The sequence below is a fragment of the Prionailurus bengalensis genome, chromosome D1 (assembly GCF_016509475.1).
Source record: "Prionailurus bengalensis isolate Pbe53 chromosome D1, Fcat_Pben_1.1_paternal_pri, whole genome shotgun sequence".
Classification (NCBI taxonomy): Eukaryota; Metazoa; Chordata; class Mammalia; order Carnivora; family Felidae; genus Prionailurus; species Prionailurus bengalensis.
The window spans coordinates 97,155,059-97,180,415 of NC_057346.1; the positions used below are offsets into that span (position 1 = coordinate 97,155,059).

The window sequence follows — 25,357 nt, forward strand, 5'->3', positions numbered from 1 at the left end:
TGATTTGGGGATATGGGGAATTCGTCTTGCATGGGCTGCTTATCTGCCTTGATTTTGATAGAGTTGCTTCAGGGAGGTGTGTGGGCAGGCCTTGGCATAGGGCCAGGGGAAACGAAAGCCATAGCAGCATCCAGGCCATGAGCGTCCCCAGCATCTGGGGGGCTGGGCGGGGGGGGGGAGGGGGGCAGCGTCTGTAGCTTTCCAAAGAAAATTCTGTGTTGTTCCCCAGTGTGAACCTGCGTCCTTCACTGCCAGTTATAAACTCGCTTGCAAAATCATCAGTTGGAGACCGTGGTTGTTGACTGCTGCTGCATTAGACCTAGCAATTCCACATTTTGGAAGAATAAAAAGAAAGCAAGCTTAAAGGATCAGAGTAGTCCCCTGACTTCAGAATGGTCGTGACTAGGAACAGTGAGTCTTTAGAAAGCAAGGTGAACTAGTCAGTGTAATGTTTACGTCTCCCCTCTTAGATCAGATTTATTTCTTGGTGCTCGCAAGTTGGTGCCTAGGGTTCGCATTAATCGTGATTGCTGTATGTTTGCTACTCTCTGTTGACGGGTTTAGATCAGGCATGGGCAACCTTAGTTTCTAGTTTCCCAACCAGCCTTTGAGTTGGACTGAAGATGTGAGGGTTGGGGCAGAGGTCCTGTTGGCCCTCTGCTCCCTTCTTACAGCTAGGCCCCTAATTACACCCACGGCCTAGATCTCTGGGGCTAGATTGAAAAACTCCCCTAATTCAGAGTAGCCCATTCAGGCAGGAATGTGTCTGCCCTGTTTACGACTCCGTGCCTAGTGCTTAACACATAGTGGATGCTCAGTAAATATTTATTGACTGAATGAGTGAACTTAATGTGTTCGGACATTGAATTTTCTGTAACATACAGTTTCTGAGAGTAAAATTAGTTGTTGTTCAAAGTTAAATGATCCCCTCTTCTGTATTCAGTGAGAGAATCCACGTAGAGGTTGTCTACTTGCTGGCCTGCTAATAAACACGTAGCAAAGAGTAATTTTGTACTAATTACTTACCTGGTTGGGGGCAGTGGGAATCTCAACCCTCACTTTGAGTTCTCTTAAAATGAAATCCATGAAGCCTTTTCTTTATTCCCTGGTCTCCCACCCCCAACCCAGAAGTAATCTTACTGTCCTCTTAACTCACTTTTGTGCTTTCTCCTGTGTCCTTGCTTTCTTTCATGTCTAGCTTTTTGTGCATATGTCACTAGCTTTTCTAAACGATTAGGCCCTTAATAATAAGATACATGCTTTATTTTTGTATACATTCTTTGTTTTTTGTTGTTGTTGTTGTTGTTGTTGTTGTCCGAGGCTCGAACTCACGGACCGCGAGATCGTGGCCCGAGCCGAAGTCGGACGCTTAACCGACTGAGCAACCCTCTCACCCCTGTATACATTCTTTGGATTGTAAGACAGTCCCTAAAAATTATGCTGAGTGAAAAAAGCCAATCCCAAAAGGTTGTATACTACGTGATTCCATTTATATAACCTTCTTGAAATTATAAAATCATAGAAATGGAGAACCCATTAGTGGTTGCCAGTGATTGAGGGGGAGGGTGTCTATAAAAGATCAGGCGGAGAAAGCTCTGTATCTTAACTGTGTCAGTGTCAGTGTCATGTGATATCACACTATAGTTTTGAGATGCTGCCATTGGGGGAAACTGGGTAAACAGTACACAGGCTCTTCATTATTTCTTACAACTGCTTTCGAATTTGCAATTATCAAAATATTTGATTAAAAAAATAGTAGAGACTCAGTAAATATCTGTGAATTGAATGTATAAATTAATTGACAAATAGGAATACTCATATCTCTCTATCCCCAAACTTTATGATTTTAGCTTGCTGCTTGATTGCCTTTCTAGAACTTGACATTAGGATTAATATTCTTAACATTAGATGAGTTAAGATGGAATGCGTCTGAATTTTTAAAAAAATGCTGTTGAGGACATCCTTTGTTTTGACAGTTTGGACTTTAAAAAGAATTTTTTTTTAAATGTTTTATTTATTATTGAGAGACAAAGAGCGCAAGCAGGGGAGGGACAGAGAGAGAGGGAGACACAGAATTTGAAGTAGGCTCCAGGCTCTGAGCGGTCAGCAAAGAGCCCGGTGTAGGGCTCGAACCCACAGACCATGCGATCATGACCTGAGCCAAAGTCGGATGCTTAACCGGAGCCACCCAGGCGCCCTGACAGTTTGGACTTTATTTTAGTTTTTGCCTTTTATTGTAAGGAAATGCATTTTTTGGAAATGCATGGGATATAAATAAATAAATAATTTGAAAGCGTCCCTCAGCTGCTTGATTCCCCACCAGGACATTATGGGGTTTAAGCAGACGTATCAGGAGGGCATTATGCTGAATTAATTCATGCATAATCAGTTTGGAACCACACCGATGCTTCAGCCAGGATTACAGAGTTTATGGTCAGTGCCACTTCTTCCCTTTGCACGGTGAGACGAAAACAAAGTATTGGCCAGTTTTGTAGTAGTGTCCCCGATTGCTAGGCGATGGAAGTCACCAGGGCAGTGACCTGAAGTAAGGAGAGTTCCCCCTTCCTGGACAGAGCTCGTATCTTTGGTCCCCCGTCTTTTAAATTGAGCCTCACCAAAATCAACTGGAAATTCTGAAGCCTCAATAATAGTTATTCATAAAAACTAAAGTTTCCGTTTTCCACTCGATTTAAAGGATTTAAAGAGAGTAGCCATTTGACTTATCACTTTTCTTCTTTTAACTTTATTAAACAATCCCATGGGACCAGACGTAGAAATAGTATCCCCCGTCCCCCCCACCCCGAGCTGAGGTCATGGAAATAAAAATGATTTCATGTTTAGTGTGTCCTGAGGAGTGTGAGATTGGAAAACCCACGACCCAGTCCTGACCCATCCCTTACCCCTCCCGTCCCCTCAAACTCACGTCTTTCCTTCTCTTTGTTATCCTCTCTCAGGAGATTCGTTGCCTCGTGAAAGATAGTAGTGGAGTTTAATCTTTCATTCAGCTGCTTTTTGCTTGTATTTCCTTCTCTGTCCCGAGCCTCACTGATCACCAGGATCCAGCAGACCCACGGATGTCATCTGTGGGGTCTCACTAGTTTGCTGCACAGCTGACAGGACTTCCTTCTTTTAATGGTGTGAGCATGTGGCTTTCTTTGCTAAATGGGAACCACATTCATGAAGAGCCTTCAGCTTTTAGAAGACGAATGCCAGGGGGGAGCACAGGGTTTTGTGGGTCTCCCCACCTCCTCTCCCTACCCGTTCTACCCTCAGCTTGGTCAGTACGCGTGCGTGACTCTTCCCGTGTCTGCACTAGCACTCGTGTAGAACACCGGTCCCGAATGCCATTCCAGACAGCACCACCTGACTTCTTTGTTTCCCAAGTGGGGCGCTGAGTGTGGGGACATGAGGCGCTTTTCAGCCTCGGAAGAGTGGGAAATCCTGCGACTTCATGAACAGATGCCCAGGCTGGGAGTTAGGCTCCAGCTTCGGCTCGAACTGACAATGTAACGTTGGGAGGGCCTCTTCTTCTCCAGCTGTTTTCTCATCTGTACGGCGAGGGAGCCGCACAGAATGAGCTCTGCCTTCCACATGGTCTCCAGCTGCGGATCTCTGAAGTGGCCTGGGCAGGGGCCAGCAGCTCAGACTGCCAAAGTGTGAGTCTTCTCCTTACCATCCACAGAAGACCCCTGGTTGTGCCATCGGGTGAGATGGTACAGATCAGGATGAGGAGAATGTTTCAAAGCCAGCTCCTCCAGCAGGGTCTTCTTAATTGTGGTTACCATTGCGGGATTTAATGGTACGCTCTCTCAACTCTGGCCAACCCCAGCCTGTCTCTTTGCCTTCGTCACGGCCCCGAGTCCGAAGAGAGAACTCGAAAGGAACGGGAGAGCATGTCTCCCAGCACCAAGGCACTGACCTTCAGCCAGACTGGGGCAAGTAGAATGGCTGCCCAAATCCCAGAAGCCTCCCCATGATCCTGGCTTTGCTGCTTGGCTTATTTTAAGCAAACCCTGGCCTCGGATTGGAAAGGTCTCTCAGGCAGACTGAAGCGATCCAACAGGTAAATCTTAATACTTAACACAGCATGTACATGTGTTTGTCAAAACCAACCGGCATCAGGGAACTCCAGGTGACAGCTCAGGGCTCCCTCGCTCTAGATGTCTAGCGTTGGCATTTAACTGCATCCCGAGTGTGGATGGAGGCTCTTTGGCTTTTTGGCAAAAAGAGAAAACTACCAACGAAAACTACCAACCACCGGTGTGACTAAAACGCATGAGCTGAGGGGCGCCTGGTGGTCAGTCAGTTAAGCGTCCGACTTCGGCTCAGGTCATGATCTCACAGTTTGTGACTTTGAGCCCCGCGTCGGGCTCTGTGCACACAGCTCGGAGCCTGGAGCCTGCTTCGGATTCTGTGTCTCCCTCTCTCTCTGCCCCTCCCCTGCCCACGCTCTTTTTCTTTCAAACATAAATAAACATTACAAAAAATAAAAAAAAGCATGAGCTGAAAATGAAGCCAATCAACTCAAGCCCCAGTCTACTTCTTTTCAGGAAATTCCAAATATAAAAGGTGAGCTTTGTTCCTGGAGGGCTGAGAGTGAATCTGATAACTGGCCCTTCTGTGGAAACTAGCCAGGAATTGGCATGCAGCCAGCTAGCCCTCTCCCATCTGGGCAGCATGCAGGACAAGCCCGAGGGAAGAAGGGCCACTAATCCAAAGATGTTCGAAAGTCAGGATCCCGGCACCTCTGCCTCCGCTGACCCAGGCGTGTGACCACGGGGTTTGGGCTGGTTCCTGGGGTTCTGTTCCACTCTGATGGTTAGGGATGGACACAACCCAGGGGCCGTGTACAAGGACAGAGGTGAAACCCCAGCCCGGTTTGATGTGCCTTGGATCCATATTTCCCGCATTTCCCTCACTGCTTCTTCGTCTGTCTGGGCTCCTGACTCCTGATACATGTGGTATCCCTCTCACCCAGTAGCAATATCCCTGTGGAACTGTGTCTTTGAACTGTGATGACTATAGCAGCCCCTTCAGAGAGTTGCTTTTCTCCTAAAGCTGACCCGTGATTTCATAATTGCATAGCCCAGATGGGTACCACCTGTTGTTACACCTTCCCCCTGCTCCCCCCGGTCTGTTTCCTGAATCTGTGGTTAGCACACACCCTGGGTTTAAAATGCACTCTCCAAGTTAGCTTGGAATATAGTGCATTAGCTAGCCTCTTTTCAGGAACATTTGTTGGGTACCCATATGTGAACGGTACTTTAAACCAAAGTTAAATAATGCGGGCCGTGTACTTTAGAGACTTACAACTCGCAACTGATCACAGCTGGGTTAGTTTCTTTGGGAGTATGTCAGTGAGGAAGAAGATAGAAGATTTTAGCCCTGAAAGGACATTAGAGGTCATTTAATCCAGCCCCTCTTTTGCAGATGGCAAAACGAAAGCAGGACAACGTGAAGAGTTTGCTTGCACAACTCCTCAGTGGCCGGGCGAGGCCTGGATCTGCTTTAGCCAGATCCTCTTGGTGCACTTTTTGTAGCAGGTGATCTAGGCTGCCTCCTGTGCCTTTGAAACAAAGATGGACGGTCTTAGTTTGATCAGCTGGCATTGGGAAGCCACAGAAGACCTCAGGAAGTTGGAGGGAGGGAGGGAGGAAGGGAGAGAGGAAGACAGAGAGGGGAGATAGATAACTCTGAAAACAGCTCAGTGAGCATAGCTGGGAGTTCAGAGAAGAACACATTTCCATAATCCAGGTAAGGGGTGGTCAGGACCAAGTTTGTAAACCTTTGAGTGGAAGCAAACAGCATGGTATTACCTTGTTTAAACAGTGATGTGGAATTGGCCCCTAAATGTAAGGATTCTGTGTCTCCCTCTCTCTCTGCCCCTCCCTCCCTCTCTCTCCCCCCCACCTCTCTCTTAACTCTCTCACTCTCTCTCAAAAATAAACATTAAAAAAAATAGATGAAGACAGTCTATACAGAGGACTTCAGCAGTGCAGGCAAACCATCGAGTAATGGCTTAGTGACCTGAGCAGAGCTGTGGAAGCACTGTTACTAGAACTCCAGGGATATCGTGTGAAGTTTCAGATGCCCGCACTGCAATATATAAAGGCATCTGTTAGTAATGACAGAAAGCTGACCCCGGAGCATTTCCCTGAGGTAAAAAGAAAAAAGCTGAATTAGAGTGGGAGGTGGGTAGCCATGAGGAGAGGGGGTGGAATTAGAGTTCTCGCTCTTCTGGCTGGGAAGATGCTTTACTGTCTACATAATCGACTTCGTACTACACTGGGGCTCGATCAGAGAGGGCCCATCCTGCTCGGCCCCACTCCGTTTTGATCCCGTAGTCAGCTGCAGAGTTATAGATGAAGTGACAAGGATGGTCTCTTGATTGTATCCAGCTGCCTGGAGTAAGTCAAGGGCAGAGAGGCCCCGCCTGAGGAACAGCGCTCACCAACGGCTCCAAAGGAATCTGAAGTTCAGGACACCTCTGATGCTTTTAGAACAGCGTAGTTCAGCATTCTGTGACCCAGTGTCACCGAATTAAGTCCCTGTGGAGGGAAGTCTGATAAGTGGCTTCAGCCAACAGGAAGAAGACCGAAATCCTGACGGCGTTTGACCCTAAAACTGAGCCAGTGTTGTTATGGTTGCTGCCAATGGGGGCTTGCAGAGAAGGACCCGTGGGAAAGCGCAGGGATTGCAAAGCTTTGTTGACTCCAAGTAGATGCGGGGAAGACGCAGCTTGCATCCGGCAGGGCTGTTCCCCACCCCTGGTGTTTAGTTTACTTACTTGTGCCTGGAGCCCTTTCAGAAGCTCTTTCATTCCGCTGAGGTGACTGCGGCAGCGGCGTGACTTGAACAGGCAGGTGTCCGGTGTTGGCAGAAGGAAACTGGCGGTGCGTTTCATGGAGGGTGCTCGGGCCCACAGACCAAACAGCAGTTATGGCTCACATACTATGTTGTTGCTCTGCGCTCTATAAAACTGTAAGAGTATCATATTATTTTAATCTGCTGAAACACAAGCCCCAGAGTAGGAACACAGCAGCAGCCTTACACATCCGAGGAAATGTTTGACACGACTTCGTTTGTCTGCAGCTATTATGACGATGGCTGTGGCTGATTAACTCTGTTGGTTACAACATGGTGTTAATGAGGCCAAGGTTGTGGGTTTGAGAGGTTTCACACAAAGGAAACCCCAGGCCACGCTCAAGACCCAGGTCAGAGAGCCCATAAAAGCACGTGGATGATCACAGGAGGACTGGGTGAGACAGTGTAATGACTCAGCGAATATCCCTTATCTGCTTCTGGAGAAGCCGTTTAAAACATGTGCTTTGGTAATGGTGAATTATTACTGTGATCCTCACACGCAAGGGATATCCCAGTATTACTCGTGGTAGCTGTCGAGCGGTACCGTTGCAGACTTTCTGAATAAAGGAGGACACTGGCTGTGATCTGCAGTGCCTTCTTGTATTCTCAGCTTTTTCGCTCGCGAGAGCCTCCGTGTCCGTACGTTCAGAAAGTGCACGTGGAACACAGCCATGCGCGGGTGCCGTTCTTTGTGCTTGAGAAACCACGGGGAAGAAGACTAAACTTCTGTCCTCATGGAGATAAACAATAAGGAAACAATAAATAACCAAAGCAATTTCAGAAAATGAAAGTTTGGTGAAGAAAAAGATGGGGTGAGGGGATGTGATGGAGAATGGCCGGGTGGGAGAGGTGTTCACCTTGTCTAGGAAAGCGTGAAAGGGCCTCTTAAAAGTAGGCGACATTTAAGCAGAGACCTCACTGATGAGCAAGAACCAGCTTTTTGAAGAGCTGGGACAATATCCCCATCAGAAGAAAAAGACACAGAGGTTAGGATTAAAGACCAGAAAGGCCACTGAAATGTGGAAGAACATGGTAGAAGAGGTTGGAGAGTGGGGTGCACCCTTCAGAATATGCTAAGGAATTTGGCTGTCATTCTGGTCATGGGAACCCATTCTTTGTTTTGTTTCAGAGCTATAGCATTTCTTAAAGATTTTGGGGGTGTTGGGTTGAAGTGTGTCCCTCTAAGAAAGATATGTTGAAATCTTAACCCTTAGTAACCTTATTTGGAAATAGGATCTTCTCGGGTAATAAAGTTAAAATGAGGTCATTGGGGTGGGCTCCAATCCAGTTGGACTGGTATCCCTATAAAAAGGAAAATTTGGGGCCCAGAGACACACACACAGAGGGAGGAAGGCCATATGAAGACAGAGGTTAGGAGTGATGCACCTACAAGCCTAGAAAGACCCAAGATGGACAGCCAAATGAAGCTGAACAGCAAGGAAGCATCCTTCCCCTATAGGTGTCAGAAGGGAGCATGGCCCTGCCAGCACCTTGACTTCAGACTTCTAGATTTCTGTTGCTTTAAGCTGCCTGGTGTGGTGAGTCTGTTCCACTAGCCCTAGCAAACTACCGAAGGGGCAGGGGGCGCTGGCCCACTGGCTGTGCCTCTGGGCAAGCAATGACACATCCTCCCTGGACTCAGTGACACCTAGGCATTGAGGAAGCCTCTGCTTGCTGCAGCGTGTGACCATATGACATATATATGCAGGGACATATATGATGAAGATAATATTAAGATGTATATATGTATATATATACATATGTATATATGTGTATGTATACATATGTATATATATGTATGTATACACACACACACACACACACACACACACACACACACACACACAATGGGATACAGCCTGTTGGCTGAGTTACCCTGTATAGAATACAGATTTTTCTCAACTTGCCATAGGGTTACCTGATAAGCCCATTGTAAGTTGAAAATGCATTTAATAAACCTGATTTACCAAACATCCCAGCTTAGCCTATTCTACCCTAAAAGGTGCTCAGAACACTTACATTAGCCTACAGTTGGGCACAATCATCTAACACAGAGCCTAGCACCTTGTGTAATTTATTGAATACTGTACTGAAAGCGAAAAACAGAATAGTTGCCTGGGTACAGGATGGCTCTAGATGTATAGATTGTGGACCCCGTGGTCGCATGGTGACTGGAAGCTGCAGCTTGCTGCCACTGCCCAGCCTCATGAGAAAGGATCGTACTGCAGATTGCTAGCCCAGGACAAGATCCAAATGCAAAAAATTCGAAATACGGTTTCTACTGAATGCGTATTGCTTTTGCACCATTGCAAATGTCAAAAAACCGTAAGTGGAACTATCCTAAGTTAGGGATACCATCTGTACTCTAATATTCTTTTAGGAATAGTCCTCTTAGAGATACTCTATAAATAATGGTCTGAAAGGGTGAGAGTGGAAGCAAGGAGATGAGTTAGAGCCCTGTTAACAACAGTCTAGGTGAGAGAGGATGGTGGTTTGGGCTGGAGAGAGGGGTGGGAGAATTGGCAAGAGGTGGTCAGAAGTAGAGCCAGCAGGACTTGCTGATGGATGGGGTGTGGGGAAGCAGGAAAGGGAGGAATAAAGGCTGTCTCGTAGCTTTTGGGCTGGGGCAGTCAGGTAGCCGATTTATTGAGATGAGAAGATTGAGAGAACGGCTTATCTGGGGATATGGAATCAAGAGTTACGTGTTGGCCATGTTAAGTTTGAGATGCCTGTTTATCCAGTGGAAGATATTAAGTACGTAGTTGGTTATCTCTGCAACATTCTGGGCCAAACAAATTTAGAGGTCAGTAGATTATAGAAGGTATTTAAAGGGATGAAAACTAGTTGAAATTAGAGAGTTTAAAGACTAGGGCACAGGACTGGACCCTCAGGAGCCTTAGAGGCCTGGTAAAGGATGAGGAATCATGGTGCTGAGACGTGGCAGCATGAACAGCTGGTAAATTGTCAATACTCCTTAACGATACGCACTTCCTCTTTTTTAAAGGTTAAACTAACTTACACAGAAATACACGGGGAAAGATCATTGGAGGTACCCCACCCCCAGTATACCAAATTTTGTTTCACAAAACCGTATCTAAGAACCTTTCCAAATGTGGAATTCAAGTTTTTGTTTTCAGTGTGTTACATTATAGAATCAGGCACATTCTCTACACATGAGGCTTCTAAAAGGCCATAGGAATGGCTGTGTGCTCCAGAGAAATTGTTTTGTTTTGTTTTGTTTTTTAAGAAACAGAGACTTTCTAAGGTTTCACAATTGCCAAACTTAATATAAACTAGGACAGTTGAGTTGCACGGTTCCATTTATTCTTCATGTGTGCATTCATTAAAAATGGAACCTATTTCCATAATCATTTGTTAAGGGATTACCTACCTTAGTCCAATTCAGTAAGCTATTTTCTTTTTTTTTTTTTTTTAACTTTTTTAACTTATTTTTGAGACAGAGAGAGACAGAACATGAGCAGGGGAGGGGCAGAGAGAGAGGGAGACACAGAATCTGAAGCAGACTCCAGGCTCTGAGATGTCAGCACAGAGCCTGATGGCGGGGCTCGAACTCACAGACCGTGAGATCATGACCTGAGCTGAAGTCGGACGCTCAACCGACTGAGCCACCCAGGCGCCCCTCAGTAAGCTATTTTCAAGCAACCGCAGGAAGATTTGGAGGAAATTAGAATCCGCATCTGTCTTTGAGTATTGACGGAATAGCTAGCACCTGTTTAATTGAACATCTTCAGGGGCGCATTCTGATCTGAGCTGGTGACGAGTTCAACCTGGCGAGTCTGCAGACCATGTGTATAACTTAGCACTGTGCTCCGTCGCCGTCTGAACTGGGAATTGATCGTTGATGTATTTCTTGCCTTAGGTGTGGCGGGAATTTCCTGACCGGCTGGTGGGTTACCCAGGTCGTCTGCATCTCTGGGACCATGAGATGAATAAGTGGAAGTATGAGTCGGAGTGGACCAATGAGGTATCCATGGTGCTCACGGGAGCAGCGTTTTATCACAAGGTAAGAGGGGGGCAGCAGGCGGGGGCAGGTGGGTCTGAGGTGACCCAACCGAGCGCATGCTGTTTGTTCTGTTTGGCCCAGTTGAATTTCTGCCGAGTTTAGGAAAAATGTTCTAGTCAGAGGGCTTACGAAGGCCATGTCGTGTCGTGTGTCAACTACACTAGTTAAGGAAGAAAGGCCACGTTGTGTGATTTTTTTTAGTTATATTTCTTATTATACAGATAACGCATATACTGCTATTAGCAAATATGGAAAATTCAGAACAAATGTTATCATAGAAGAAAAGTCACTTGTAGGCCCATCACCTAGAGACAATCATTGTTACCGTATAGATGTTTTTGCGGTTTGCCTTTTATTTATTTCCTTATTCACGTACGCAGACTGTTGTAAATATTCTCATTAGCCTGCTTTTTGCATGTATTATGAGTTTTTTTAACATTAACATTTCTTCGTAACATAACTGCTAATATGCTATTGTATTAATATTCCATAAATCGTGTGTAACTATTTTTCTATCACTAGATGTTTAGATTGTCTCTAATTTTTTATTTGCTATTTTATGTATTTATTTATGTTACTTTTTTTGTTGAGAGAGAGAGAGTATATGAGTGGGAGAGAGGAGCAGAGGCAGAGAGAGAATCTTAAGCAGGATCCAAGCTCAGTGTCGGTCCCATGACCCCCAGCATCACGACCTGAGCCGAAATCAAGAGTTGAGCGCTCAACTGATTGAGCTATCCAGGCACCCTTTGTGTTTTTTGCTTTTGGTTTTTTTGTTTTGGTTTGTTTTGCTATTTTAGATAAGCTTAATATCTAATGCTTAAATAGTGATCAGTATCCATTTTCATAATTGTGCTTGTGATAGATTTCTAGAAGTACATCAAAGGGAATGAACATTTTGGGGAGGTTTTGATGTACATATTTGTCTGTTGTTTTCAGCATTGTTTGCACCAATTGCACACACAGCAAAATATAGAACTATCTTACTATTACCCCTCCTTGCATGAAATATGTAAAAAGAGAAAAATCAAACTGAGCTGTTTTGATAAGTGAAGACGGATCTTACTATTTTCACTCTGATTTGATTATTGTGGTTGAAATTCCTTTTGTGTCTTTTGTGTTTCCTCTCTTCTGAGAATTGTCACCTCGTGTGTTTGACTTTTTTTACTAGGGAGAGGTTGAAGAGTGCGTATTGGACTTTAGAATATTCGGTTTGATGATTGAGTGCCCCTGGGAGTGTATAGTTTAATTGAACTCTAACAACTTGTCTGTTGTCAGCAGTAGCACAAGGTACTGATGTCAGGAGGACATCTGTGTGTCTGTCCACCCCAGTGTAGTTAAGTTAACGAGCTGTATTGTAGTGACTGCTTGTTGGTATCTCGGCACTGCTGTGTATTTTTCAGGGCTCTGAATTTAGAAATGGGTTTTTGTTCTTACCAATAAATAAATAAATGTTTATAATTCTTGGAGTTTATGGTAGTACAGTGTGTGCACTTTTTTCTCCATGAACGTCCACACTATTTTATACATGTAAGTGATGGAAGTAGCAGAATTGCCTCATATGTATTTTACTTTAGAAAACACATACTGGGGTGTCAGGTGGCTCAGTCGGTTAAGCGTCAGACTCTTGATGTCAGCTCAGGTCATGATCTCATAGTTTGTGAGTTTGAGCCCTGCATCAGGCTCTGTGCTGACAGTGTGGAGTCTGCTTGGAATTCTGTCTCTCTCTCTCTCTCTCTCTGTCTCTCTCTCTCCCTTCCTCTCCTTCCCTCCCTCCCCTTTCCTTCTCCCCCCCCCCCACTTACTCTCTGTATCTTTCTCAAAAATAAATAAAAATAAACTTTAAAAAAAATAAAAAGCACATACCTTTGCAGTGTCAGTCCACCATTAATTTATGTCTGTCTCTATTTTCAATCTGCGGGGACAATGTAGCAAAGAGGATGGAGCATTGTGACTCAAGGGAAAGAATTTGGTAGCGATCCATATACAGTGTGTCTCTGAATGATATTTTACTTACTAAATACATGGAACATGAGTCTGAAGCATCTGCATTCAAGGGCTTCACGCTCTACCTACGCTGCTTATAATAGGTGATTTTTATTTTTTATGTTATTTATTTATTTGGGGTTTTGAGACAGAGAGAGCGCACACAAGTGGGGGAGAGAGGGAGAGAATCTTTTTTTTTTTTAAGTTTATTTTTGAGAGGGAGAACACAAGCGAGGGAGGGGCAGAGAGAGAGAGAGGGAGAGAAGGAATCCCGAGTAGGGTCCACACTGTCAGCACAGAGTCCATTGCCGGGCTTGAATTCACAACTGTGAGATCATGACCTGAGCTGAAGTCGGACACTTAACCGACTGAGCCACCCAGGCGACCCAGAAGAGAGAGAATCTTAAGCAGGCTCCCCTGACATGATGCTTCATCCCAGGATCCTGGGATCATGACCTGAGCCGAAATCAAGAATCGGATGCTTCACCGGCTGAGTCACCTAGGTGCCCCAACAATAGGTGAATTTTAAAAGAATGACAGTATTAAAGATACTTGATCACCTGACCAAAAGCATTCTAATACTTTTTACAGCCTTGTGATTAATCCTATGAGAGAAAGCTTGTCTCCGCAATATGATTAAGTGACTCTTTGTCTTAACCATCAACCATTAAGTGGCCCCATCAACCGTGGCCCGCTGCCATTTGCGTCTTTCTTCTTTTTGTCTTACCTGACAGTATTTTAATTACCTGTATACCTACAAAATGCCTGGGGATATCAAGAACTGGGTGGATGCTCATATGAACTGTGAAGACATTGCCATGAACTTCCTGGTAGCTAACGTCACGGGAAAAGCTGTCATCAAGGTAGGAGGCATGCTGGTCCAGCTCTGCTGCTAACTTTGTGATCTTGGGCAAGTCTTTGTTTCTCTGAGCCTGAGAAGTTCTCATAACTATAAATGAAGTGTTGGATTGGATGACTTTAAGCTCTCTTTTAGCTTTAAGATGCAGTCACATTGTAACGCTGAAGCTAGGCTTTGATAATTTAAACATATTTTCTTTTTTTTAAATACGGTTTCTTTAGTTACAGTTTTTAATCTCCAGTATGAGAGATAAAGGCTGTAATGGTCAATCTACGTATCATGTTTTTAAAAAACTTTATTCTCAAAGCTGATAGGGAATCTAGATCTGTTAGTTAAAGAATGCAACTTACATCTTTCTTAAAGTAGCTGATTTTTATTTTTTATAGACATAGAGAAGATAGTACACTTTGTACAATGATAACTGTGGTTTTTCTAAACATTTTAAAATATCAGTTACCAGTTTTTAAAAGTATCTTTCCCTTAACATATTAAAAGCTAAGAGTAAAAAAATAAATAAAAGCTGAGAGTACACAAGGATCACATGGGGATCTCTGTATCTGTAATGGGTGTCTGTTTCTGAAATGTAGATTTTGCTCAAACCCAGATCCCCAGATACGAAGAGAGAGTTTCCTTATTTTTATGAGTGGAATCATCCTGACCTTCTTTCCTTCCGCATTCGGATTCCATATAAAAATGGGCTGTGCTTCAAGGACAGATTCCTATAATGGAGTCTTGCCGTACTGGAAGTACATTGGAAGCGTGGTGTGGCCCCCACTGATTGTTCATGCTGTTAATTGAGGGGAGAAGTCAGATTAAACCAAAGTGACTAAAAAAGAGGAAGAGTCCCTATCTGTAATCTGCAAACTTGACCCAGTCCTCCCCCTGCCCTCTAACTTAGTCAACAGCTCACTGCAAGAAAAAGTCCAATATGTAAATCACAAAATTAGTTTTAAAGGAACCCCTCTTATCTCCAGAGTTGCTTTTTGATGTGCTTCAAGAGATTTTAGCTGTGCCGGCTCACTCTGGACAGTCGTTCTGGCATCTGTGTGCTTCTTAGCCTGGCCTTAGTTATCTAGCATTCTCCCCCTGCCCAACCTCTCTCTGCTCTTTCTTTAGCTTCACTGGGTTTGGATAACAGTCTCCCTGGGTTTGCTAAGAAAATCGTTAGGAGTTTAAGGTTCGGGAGAGCGGGAGGGAGAGTCAGGGAAAAGAATTCAGAGGGCGAGAGACCATGGGATTTTTTTCCTGATTGAGGGGAATTGCAAAAGAAGCTGGCACCTTCAGGAGCATGGTGCTGCTCAAAGCATTTGCCATTAGCTGGAAGAAGGAAAAAGAGTGCCTGTTGGAACCGAGGTTACGGTGAAAGTTATGGGAAGCTGTATTTCATCGCCCTTATGGCTGCAAGAACAAATGGTGTTTATACAAGGACCTTGGCAGTGAGAAAACAGTCATTAAACAGGAATTAAGGAGCTTGTCATCACCACTTCTTTCCAGTTACAGAAGGCAAAAGCCCTCCAAGCCTTTTTTATTGGGCCCTTGTGAGTTGTGCCGTTGGCCAAGCCAGACAGAACTGAATGGAGGAATGGCGAGGGGTGTGTGTGTGCGCGCACGTGCGCGTGTGTGCGTGTGGAGAGAGCAGGAAGCTCAGCTTACAGAACAGAAGCATGCAGAGTGTTGTCACGAGCGTGATTTTATCGTCCTTGGCACTGACGGCCAGGTGTATTTTTGTACTTCTCTGGCAGGTAACACCGCGAAAGAAATTCAAGTGTCCTGAGTGCACAGCCATTGACGGGCTTTCACTAGACCAGACGCACATGGTGGAGAGGTGAGCGAGCCTCTAACCAAAAGTCTGCCCTAGCCTCTGATCCCCATTTCCTGCCTTGGGCCTGTTTATGGGACTTGTTGGAGATATAAGGACAGCAGCTGGTAGCCATAGTCACCTCCTTTTGCACTGTGGGAATTGGGTTAGTTCAAGCCCAGGTCACCCACAGAATTAATTTGGAATGCTACTCACTCAATTTGTAATGGCTGGAAGGGTCTTAAAAATATAGCTGGCCTTAAGCTCCTGAAGTCACATTCTCCATGTGGACTAACAGTCAGCCATCCACAGTCATTTGGGTGGAGGCTAGTTAATTCCAAGAGAATGCGGCATTGTTTTGCAGGGTATCTCCACGTGACAATAAAAGTTTGATTAGAAGGAATGAAACCAAACCTAGAGACAAGTTACCTTCTCTGACCAAACACCTACCAAGAACAGAATGGAAAGCACAGCTCTTTACATGACAGAGTGAGAGGAGCAAGTCAGCTCTGAAATCCTCCTTTTATTTCAGTTCAGTCAGTCACTCAACAAGCATACTTTTGTGTGAGACATACTACTAAGCCTCGTAGGGGGGCGGATGTAAAAGGAGTGGGAAACCTACATCTTCCCTTCGGATCGTTATAATCTTTCCCTAGACCTCACCATTCTCACTTGTATCCTGAAGGTCCCCAAGCTTGGCATCTCCTGAATCAAACCGAATTCTTCCAAAAGGCAGCTCCTTACATAAGACAACAAGCCCGGACATCCCATAGCAGTGCTGTCAGGGGACCAAAGTGCACCCAGGGAAGGTTGTAGTGGCCCTTAGAGAATGAGATATCTAGCGCAGGTGTCCACGGGTCCCATGTGGGTCTGCTTGCAGTCTTTCTGAAATCTATCCACCGTGTTAAAATCCTTAAAGCCTGGAAGATCTTTTTGTGCAGAAAGTTGTTGCACTTGGCCTGGATTCTATAATGCTTTACTCCTTCGTATTCCTACTTCTTTCCTACCCTGTAAATAATCCTTTTATCTCCTTCATATATAAATATTTTACCCAAATGACATGACTTTTATTAATTGTCAGTGTGAAATAACATATTATTGTGATTTGGGAAATATCTGTCACGGGTATCATAGTTACTACACAGTCAAGGGCAGTCACAATGACTGTCATAGCTCATTTGGAAGAGACCCCAATTATAGTTCTATTGGAGTACACGAAATTATTATTAAACCCACCTCCATTCTTTGTGTTGGGAGAATTCATAGCATTAAGCAATTGGTTGTTGAGTAGGCTGAGTTAAAATGATGGGGTTATATGGTGTAAGATAGGAATTTTAGGGACCGACGTTGGCCTGATAATGGCCTTGAAGTTCATGCTAAGGCTAAGCAACTCTTCTCCAGCACCACTGAGATGACCAATGTAAAGAGACTTAAAATACGATGAGAGAGATTTAAGTTAGATATAATCATTATTAAACACTGACTACAGTAACTAAGGGAGATGCGGGGGCTTCCTGTCGGGAACAGACTTTTGAAAATAGAATAGGTGACTACCCAGATGTTGTTAGGCTTAAATCAGATTCTGTCAGAATTTATAATTAACAGCAACACACACACACACACACACACACACACACACACACACCTGTGTGTGTAACAATCCAAAGCTATATGTGGTAAGTACCATAAGGGAGGCTCAGAATGTTACAATTGGTCAGAGAAAAGAGACGTGGCTTCTCACTAGGTTGATTACTAGAATAATTTTGTAAAAAATCGCACTTGAAATAAGCCTTCAAAGATCACTAAGATCACTGGACAAGAAGAGGAGATCCCAGGCAGGGGAAACCAGGTGGTTGAAGGTTCCAGTCATCAGGTTGAAGGTGTATCTGGCAGGCAGTTAGGGGTCCGGTGTGGCTAGAGTGTAAAATTTTGTCCTGTTGGTGCTAGACCCTGAAGGACTGCCCAGTGAAGGAGCTTGAACGAACTTCTTCAGGCTCTGACATGCCGTCGAGAGTTTTTGAACAACGGAGCTTGATCAAAGTATTGTTTTGAGATTAATTTGGAAGTGGTGCAGAGTAGAATGAAGGCGAAGAAATTGACGAAAGTACATGTGGAAATGGGAAGCTTGAGCTAAGCTGAGTGTGGAAAGGAAGGGATGGATTAAATATTCAGAGATGCTTTTTCACCCAAAGGAAGATATGCTAGAACCTGAGGTTATGGAGAAGGAATTGACAGAGGGAGCTTAGATGTCGAGTCAGGAAGAGTGGTAGTACCATCAACAGTGTGAATAATACAGTCAGGGGGAGACGGCCAGCTAAGGGAGGAGGGAACACAGATGGTTGCACCTTCAACAGTGTAATTAACAAGGACGGGAGGAGATTTTAACCATGGGCAAAGTTGGAGAACAGTCAGGTTGGTGAAGATTTGGGGGTCTTTCCCTCTGTATGTGCAGATGTAGATATGGAGCAAGCAGTTGGAAATGTGGAACCTTCAGGAAGAAGATGAAAACAAAGGTAGATATCTGAAAGACATCTTCCCAGAGATGGCCACTGACTGAAGAAAAGCCAAGGGCAGAATCTTGAGAAATTCTGACATTTAGGAGACAGAAAGAGTCAAGAAAACAGAGAAGCAGCCACCGGAGAAGCCAGGAGAGACCCAGGGTCTATAGTGCACAGAAGCAAGGGAGGAGCAGGAAACATGCAGACTGGGAAGAGAGCTTTGAATTAAATGGTCATTGGTGACTTTGAAAAAAAATAATGCCATGGAGCAGTGGGGCTTAAGGGTTGTGGAGTATGAGTCTGTGGTGAGGAAGTAGAGTTAGTGTATGTAGAATACCCTTTTGAGAAATTTGATAGGGAACAGAGGAAATCAATCTGGAAATCAGAAACCGGGAGCAAAACTATTTGGATTAAAGATTGAATCACTAAATTATTATATAAGGCACTTGGGTCGGGAGGGAGGAAGGCATGATTTAAGGCATCGTGGGTAGATCCAGAAGTGGAGTTACAGTTGTAGAATGGTTCATTTGTTGTTTTTTCTTAATAGTTCCCTTTGCAAAATTCACATTTTGCACAAAACAGTGAAGCAAGTTAACCACTGTGCAAGTTATGACCTTGTGTTGGGTTTTGTGGTTTAATAAGCTTATTTATTCTTATATTTGGGGTCTTGGAGCAGAAATCACAGTTGTGTAGGAAAGTAGCTTTTACTGCCAGCATCCATTTCCAGGATGGTCTGTTAATTCTTTAAGAGCCAGAAAACCAGAAGACTATGTAACTGTTCATTTTGACCAATAGCTTCAACAAGGTAAGGGAATGTGGCAGACGGTGCTGATCTTAAGAAAAAGAACACTATTCTGATTCAGGCCAGTCTTTGTTCAAATTATGGATTTGTCACTTAGTAGCTATCTGACTTAAGACAACTGATTGACTTTAGGCTAAACTCCAATCTCCTTATCTCCTAAAATAGGTGTATTAGTAACTGTCACATTACAGTGTCCATTCATGGGTTCAACAAATATCTACTGAGCCTCTTTGTACCAAATACCGTGTTATATGCTGGGGATGAATGAAGTAATAACATATGAAAGCCTGTAGCACGATGCCTGGCAACATTATTTCCTTCCCAGTTTCCCCAGCATTAGTCCTAAAGGCTCCGGGTTACTTCAGGTAATTGCATGTGTTTACAAGGAAAACAGAAAACCATTAGTCCTTTCTCCCACAGACACTTCCAGCACTTCAGAGGTAGACATTGGTGGTTCTCAGCCTGTCTGTACTGGATTATAAAACCAACCCAGGGGAGCATTTACTGACAAGGTGGCTGGACCTCTGACAGAACAACGCAAGTCACCTACCAGCCACCACCAGACTCACCGTCTACCCCAACCTGTTCCCCAACCCAGATGCCCTGTGTGAAAAGGAGGTAGACAACACTGTCAGTCCCTGGCCGGAGAGTTAAGGACCTTCACCACTCAGAGTAGCCGGCGGCTTCTCCGGTGCAGGCTGCATGGGGAGAAAGAAGCACTCACTAGGCCTGGGTCAGCCAGGGGCAGCTGTCAACAAGTCAGCTGGCCCGAGCCCCGGTGGCCTCCTGCCTGTGGCCCGGCCCTGTTGGCAGATCTGTTTACAGAGGAGACATTGTGCTCAGTCTTCTCCAGCGGGCCAGGGAGCCGCTATCCTCTGCCAAGAACCATGGCTCTTCTTTAATACGTACCCACCGGTACCTGTGTTGTGTGTTGGGCCCTGCTGGGCTTTGCTGGCCAGAGTCTACGGGCATAATGACTGGAAACTGGAAGAATCTGTACATGTTTGTAGGCAGAACAGCTGCCCAAAGTAAGACCTCGGAGAGACTAACTTTGTCTGCACTGCCCTGACCCTGTACCTCGAGGAGAGGGCGGCTGTTGTGCTTCCTCGGCAGCACTTTGAGGGCACGCCTCGGTCTTTTCCCGGGTCCCCTCTCAGTTTGGAACCTCAGCCTCCACCTCCCGAGTCTCACAGGAGTGGTGGCAGGAGGCGAAGTCATTGCCTCTGCGTTTTGGTAGGGTGAGGGAAAGTACAGAGGCTCTCTTGCCAGTGCAGGCCTGGGCTGCACACCCAGCTCCGGCACTTTCCAGCTCTGGGGCTCAGGCCTCAGCTTTAACTTGTCGGCCCATAACAGGAAGCTGCTGTAAACCAGCCGTTGGGCTTGTCAAGGGGGATACTTTAAGGAATCGATGAAATCGTGTTTGTAAATTATCTGGCACATCATAGGAGCGCAAAAGTCATTAATTTCCAACCGCTCCACTTGGACTCTAGAATTGTGTTCATAAATAAATTTGTATCATCTCATAATTAAGATTTTTTAGCCTCAGGAGCCAGACTGCCTGGGTTTGGTGCTGCCTCTTACTGTTATTTGGCCTTTGGACATATTACTCAGCCTCTCTCTCTCTCAGTCTTCCCAGTAGAAAATTGGAATAATCATAGGACCCACCCCCTAGGGTTGTCGGGAGGTTGGAGTGGGTTCCTAATACATGTAGGGCACTTGTAAGGCAGCCTGGAATCCATAATAAGTGTTAGTTGTTGGTTCGTGGTGGTGGACACAGGCATGTTATTAGCTCCAAGAGCTCCGAATGAAGTGGTAACACGTTCTCTTAGAAACGTAATAAGAGAAAGGAATTGAGGATAACTGGCTTCTTTATTAATTGGCTTCTTCCCCAAGCTCAGAAAACTCAAAAACTTACTGATTGAAATAATTTGAAACAAAGCCCGCAGTGTCTCGGGACAGGAGAGGCTTCTGGTCGGGGTCTTGGACTTCCACCCCTCTTGGGGAAATGGTTCTGCCTCCGATTGGTGTGTTCTTACCCTAGCTGTCGGGTGCCGTGGGCCCGACTTGAGGGGAGAGAGCGCTGACCTTTCTGAAATGCATCCTTGAGGTCCCCCTGACTTCAAAAGCGGTGTTTATGGGCTTGTTTTCCCTCTGGTCCGGATGCGGGAGCGTCCTCATTACCCGGCTGTCACACTCAGTTGGCCTGATTGACCAGAGCCGTTTCCCCGCCAGCGTGCCTGACCCGCTCACCTCTGAGGAGATGGCTCATGGGCTTCAGGGGGCGGTATGGAGTCAAGGACACCGGCGTCTCCCCTCCTGCAGCGCTGCTGGGCCGCCCTGTCCCTAAGCCCTGTGTCGCTGCTGGTTCTGACACGGGAGCGGCTGGCCCGCTCTCGGGGAGGAGCTCGTGGAAGGTGGCCAGCAGTTCCGGCATCGCCCTCGAGAAACACTGGTTGAGCGAGTGAAGGGCTTACTGTTTGGAAGTGAGCCTCACTGCCTGTTACCTTCTGCCTTCCGTTGCTGCTGGTGTAAGGTCCTCTCTTCTGCTTTTTAAACTCCAGTGAGCTGAAGCTCGGATCCAGGCGCCCCTTCGCTCTCCACCCTTTGGCCTCTCTTTAGCTGGCAGAGACGGGGTTAAGAATTGTTCGCAGCCGATCCACCTTGGTTTGAGGCCTGCTTGTAGTGACGGGGGAAGAATGACTGGAATTTGAGGGGGAGGGGGAAAGAGACTGACCTCTGCACAGGCCAGTGACCTCCCGCCAGCATCCTCTGTTCACTCTCTCCCCCTGAACTAATAGTCACAGCACCCCCAGATCACTTCTTGTGTCCACACCCTCCCAACCTTTTCTGAGAACCTGGGAGCAGGCTTGCGATACTTGGATTTCTTTTGTTGATATTGAGTAGTGTATGTATGTTGCTGTCATGTGTCGGCCCCTTGAACATTTTCTCTCTTCTCCTTACCCCTTTCCCTCTTCACCTGCCTCCCCCGCGCCCACCCAAAACCCTTCAGGTCCGAGTGCATCAACAAGTTTGCTTCAGTCTTCGGGACGATGCCGCTCAAGGTGGTGGAGCACCGAGCTGACCCTGTCCTGTACAAAGATGACTTTCCCGAGAAACTGAAGAGCTTCCCCAACATCGGCAGCTTGTGAAACCCATCAGTGACGGAGGTCTGAATGTGACGCGTGGACAAAGTAGGGGAGCACAGCCTCCCGGCACCCTGATATCAGGGTGTGGGGGACCTTCAGTTGACACACTGGACTGTGACACCTAACCTGCTTCCTCGAGAACTGGAACCTGAAGAGAGCGTCTAAGCACCTTGAGCGGTGCGTGCGCTCTTCTAGTGTTTCTTATGACCCCGATGGGTTCTTGCTGGAAATGCCAAATGGGAGCCTTTGTGGCATGCTCTGGGTTTAAATGCAGCCCAGGCTCCCTTTGTTTGCAGGGAACAGTCTGAAAGGAAACTTCACTGACCCTCAGACTGTAGAGCAGACAGAACTGTCAACCATGTTCGATCTGGGGAATCATGTAAATCGTGCCCATATCTCACCTTTAGCTATTTCAGATCAGTGACTTTTTAGGACGAAAAGCCAAACCAAGAATTTGGCACAAAATCCCAGCAGCTTAGAGGGATTTGACGCGTGCCCTAGGACCTGAGGCACTGGACCCAGGCGTAGGTGGAGCACCAGGTGCTGAATTGGGATCCTGTAAATTCCATGAACCATTCCTCTTTGGTTTGGCTTTTTAATATGATTAAAATAATTTTTTATTCCTTTTTACAATATGTCTTAAATGCTGATTATTGGTAAGCCAAGGAACTTTCTTTTTTGTGTGTATTTTGCCTCCATCTTCTGGCCTTAACTCCAGTCTATTTCCAAACCTCCTACCACGTCCAGGAGGACACACAGCCAAGAGGAATATCTGGTGCCATGTGCCTCAAGCAGAAGAAGATCTCCAAGCTGTAAACATTCTAAGACAAGATGTCTCCCCAAACCTCCTAAGGACTCTGTTTGCTTCTTGATCAGATCCAGTCAGTTTTTCATAGGTATTCTTAGGGAAAAACAGAGGGCCTGTAATAACCATACCCTGAGTTGCTGTAGCTGGTACCGTGTTGTAAAAGTCGAGGCAGTTGTGATCCCCACCCCAAGGGGATTCCAAAATTTCCCTCCTTCTTTCGGTGTAAACTTAACGTTAGCCAGGGAGGTTCTGGCTAATGTTAAATACTGCTATAACAACTGCTTTGCCATAGTTGCCGGTATATTTAAATCGTTAAATTTCAGCATTTAGTAATACTGCACATGTGTGAATTATACCTCTTTAAGCCCTGTTGATGAACAAATCTACTCTGGCAAATGTTAGATGTTATGGATTCGAAACAGATTTATCTGGCTCTAATATTAAGATTAGCCACAGTTTGGGCTTTAGCCATAACATATGTCCCCAGAACACAAAATACAGAACAATTTGCTTGGAATATGGTTATAATTACTGAAACCTAGTTGTGTGCCAGTTGAAGTCACTAATATGCCACCCATTGTTCTCTTGAGTGACATGAAGGTGAATAGTTACTGTGCTATCGGTTTTAAACATGTAGTTTTAACAAGAGTCACTTCCAATGTGTTCCTATAGACTTCGAGAGGTCAGAGAAAACTTCAGGAGGTAACAAAATTGAAAGCGGGAATCATGAGTTTTACTCTCTCACACTGAGGAGCAAGAGCCCGGGACTGGTGCTGGTGGAATGGGCAAGAAGGGACAAGATGCCTCCCCGCTCCCCGCTGTCTGTTCACGTTGCAGGTGCACACACGGAACCTGTGATTATTCCTCGTGTTGCATTCAAACACTGGTGCCTAATAAATACTTCTGATTTGAATAATTCTATTCCTGTCAGTAGGGGATATGGGAAGGCGCTTAGTCTCATATTCACAATCCTGGGGATGGTAGGATAGAAACCAAGAGAAGGGGAATTCTGTTGTCACAGATGATGAGTACTGCTAACCTTTCTGGGGTTCCTTAGCCATTTTTCCAAGATTCAGGGTGGGTGGAAGGGTTGGGCCTCACATTTAAATCCCTGCCAGAAGCTAAGAACCGGGTGAACGTTGTATACGTGCATGTATTTCACCCCCGGTATTTTTCCCTCAGCATCGTCACCTCAGATTTTCTGCTCTTTTTCCCATCACTGAATCCTCTGTTTTAGTGGCTGGCTTGCAATCCAGGTCTCCCTCTCTGAGGGTAAATATTTTCTTTCTTTTCTTTTTAAAAACTTTGTCAGCCCTTTGATTTTGGAAGAGGACCACTTCCATCTGAGATGATTGGGAGCCCCAGGGGGCTCTGTTAGTGTAACTTTATCACCTTGTTAGGAGTCACTGGACTTCTCAGGGCATTAAAATTCCATTTAAGGCACCTTACTACCCCCAGAAATATTGTGGGTTAGATCTGGCAACATAGCATAAAACAGTATCTATCGCAGAATGAGTATTATATCCTAGGTACTTGAAACAAACCTCGGAGGTTCTATCCTACGAACAGACAGGTGGTGCAGGTCACAGGGAGAAATTCGGGGCAAGAATGTAGCAGGGGATCATGATTCATGGGTTCCGAGGGGTCTGGGGACTCCACCCCTTTCTCTGTGTATTTATTTGCTGCTCACCAGCAACCCTCACCCATAAGCCTGGGTTGGGATCATCTGCCCTTGGGATGCCATAGAGCCGTGTTTCAGAAGCGGAACAATAATGCTAATTAAAATGTCATGTTCTGGCCTACAGCAGACAACAGCTGGTTTTAGATTAAGAAATCTTTTTTAAGAAATTGCATCCTGCTGGCCTGTACAGAAGATGAACCTGAGCTGGCCCTGGCCCTGGCCCAAATGTGTGCACTGAGTCACTCGCCTTTTCCCCCAGGGACCCAACTGGGATGAGCCAGTTTGGAATGCCAAGATTGGAAACACTTTTTTGCTGGTTAGCATTAGATAGTTCTTAATATTCTTATCTCGTGTGTTTTACCAGCCCTCACACGTGTTTAGGCAAAAACCTCCTTCTCTAGGAAAATTAAAGAGGAAAGCAACAACTTCTGTTCTCAGAGTCTCTGGTTCTTTCCTGCAAATGATGCTCCACTGTCTCTTCTTCTTACTCAGTGTCATGAAGTTCAAAACCGACTATCCCGGTGCTCTGCCAAAGTCTGATGTACTTCCAACTGTGCTTCCAGCTTGTGGCTTTTAGGGCCAGTTTTTCTGCTGCCTTTGGGAGGCCGTGAGCATGACGCTGGGGTGTGCGACCGGGACTGGGAGCCAGAAGGGGCAAGCCGCTTTTTTGCTGTCCTCTGTTGAAGGAGTTGCTAGTAACCCTGTGACCCCAGCGGCTGCCTGGAATGGTCGTCTCTGGCAGGAGTGTTTGAAAAGATGCAGGTTTCTAGCCACAGGCTCAAAAGATATGATTGCTGGGGTAAAATTCAAGACCCTTTGACGGTAGAATTCTTAAGTAGCTGAAGGCAGAGGCCGGCCGCTTGGGAAGTGGCTCAGTTCTGGCGAGACTTCGTG

The 25,357-nt window shown here is 45.6% G+C and overlaps 1 protein-coding gene across 4 annotated transcripts in view; it reads left to right on the forward strand.

The window, feature by feature from the left end:
• EXT2 (exostosin glycosyltransferase 2) overlaps positions 1–22,604 on the forward strand; it is a 145,442-nt gene extending 122,838 nt beyond the window's left edge. For 2 of the 4 annotated variants that reach the window (XM_043581008.1, XM_043581007.1), the window contains exons 11-14: positions 10,745–10,888; positions 13,606–13,734; positions 15,473–15,555; positions 21,839–22,604. In XM_043581008.1, coding sequence (XP_043436943.1) covers positions 10,745–10,888; positions 13,606–13,734; positions 15,473–15,555; positions 21,839–21,977 — 495 coding nt within the window. In that variant the 3' untranslated portion in view covers positions 21,978–22,604. Of the gene's footprint in view, positions 1–10,744; positions 10,889–13,605; positions 13,735–15,472; positions 15,556–19,248; positions 20,359–21,838 lie in introns of those variants that run through there. The other 2 variants (XM_043581010.1, XM_043581009.1) reach the window with 1 other exon arrangement.
• Positions 22,605–25,357: the final 2,753 nt, after the last annotated feature.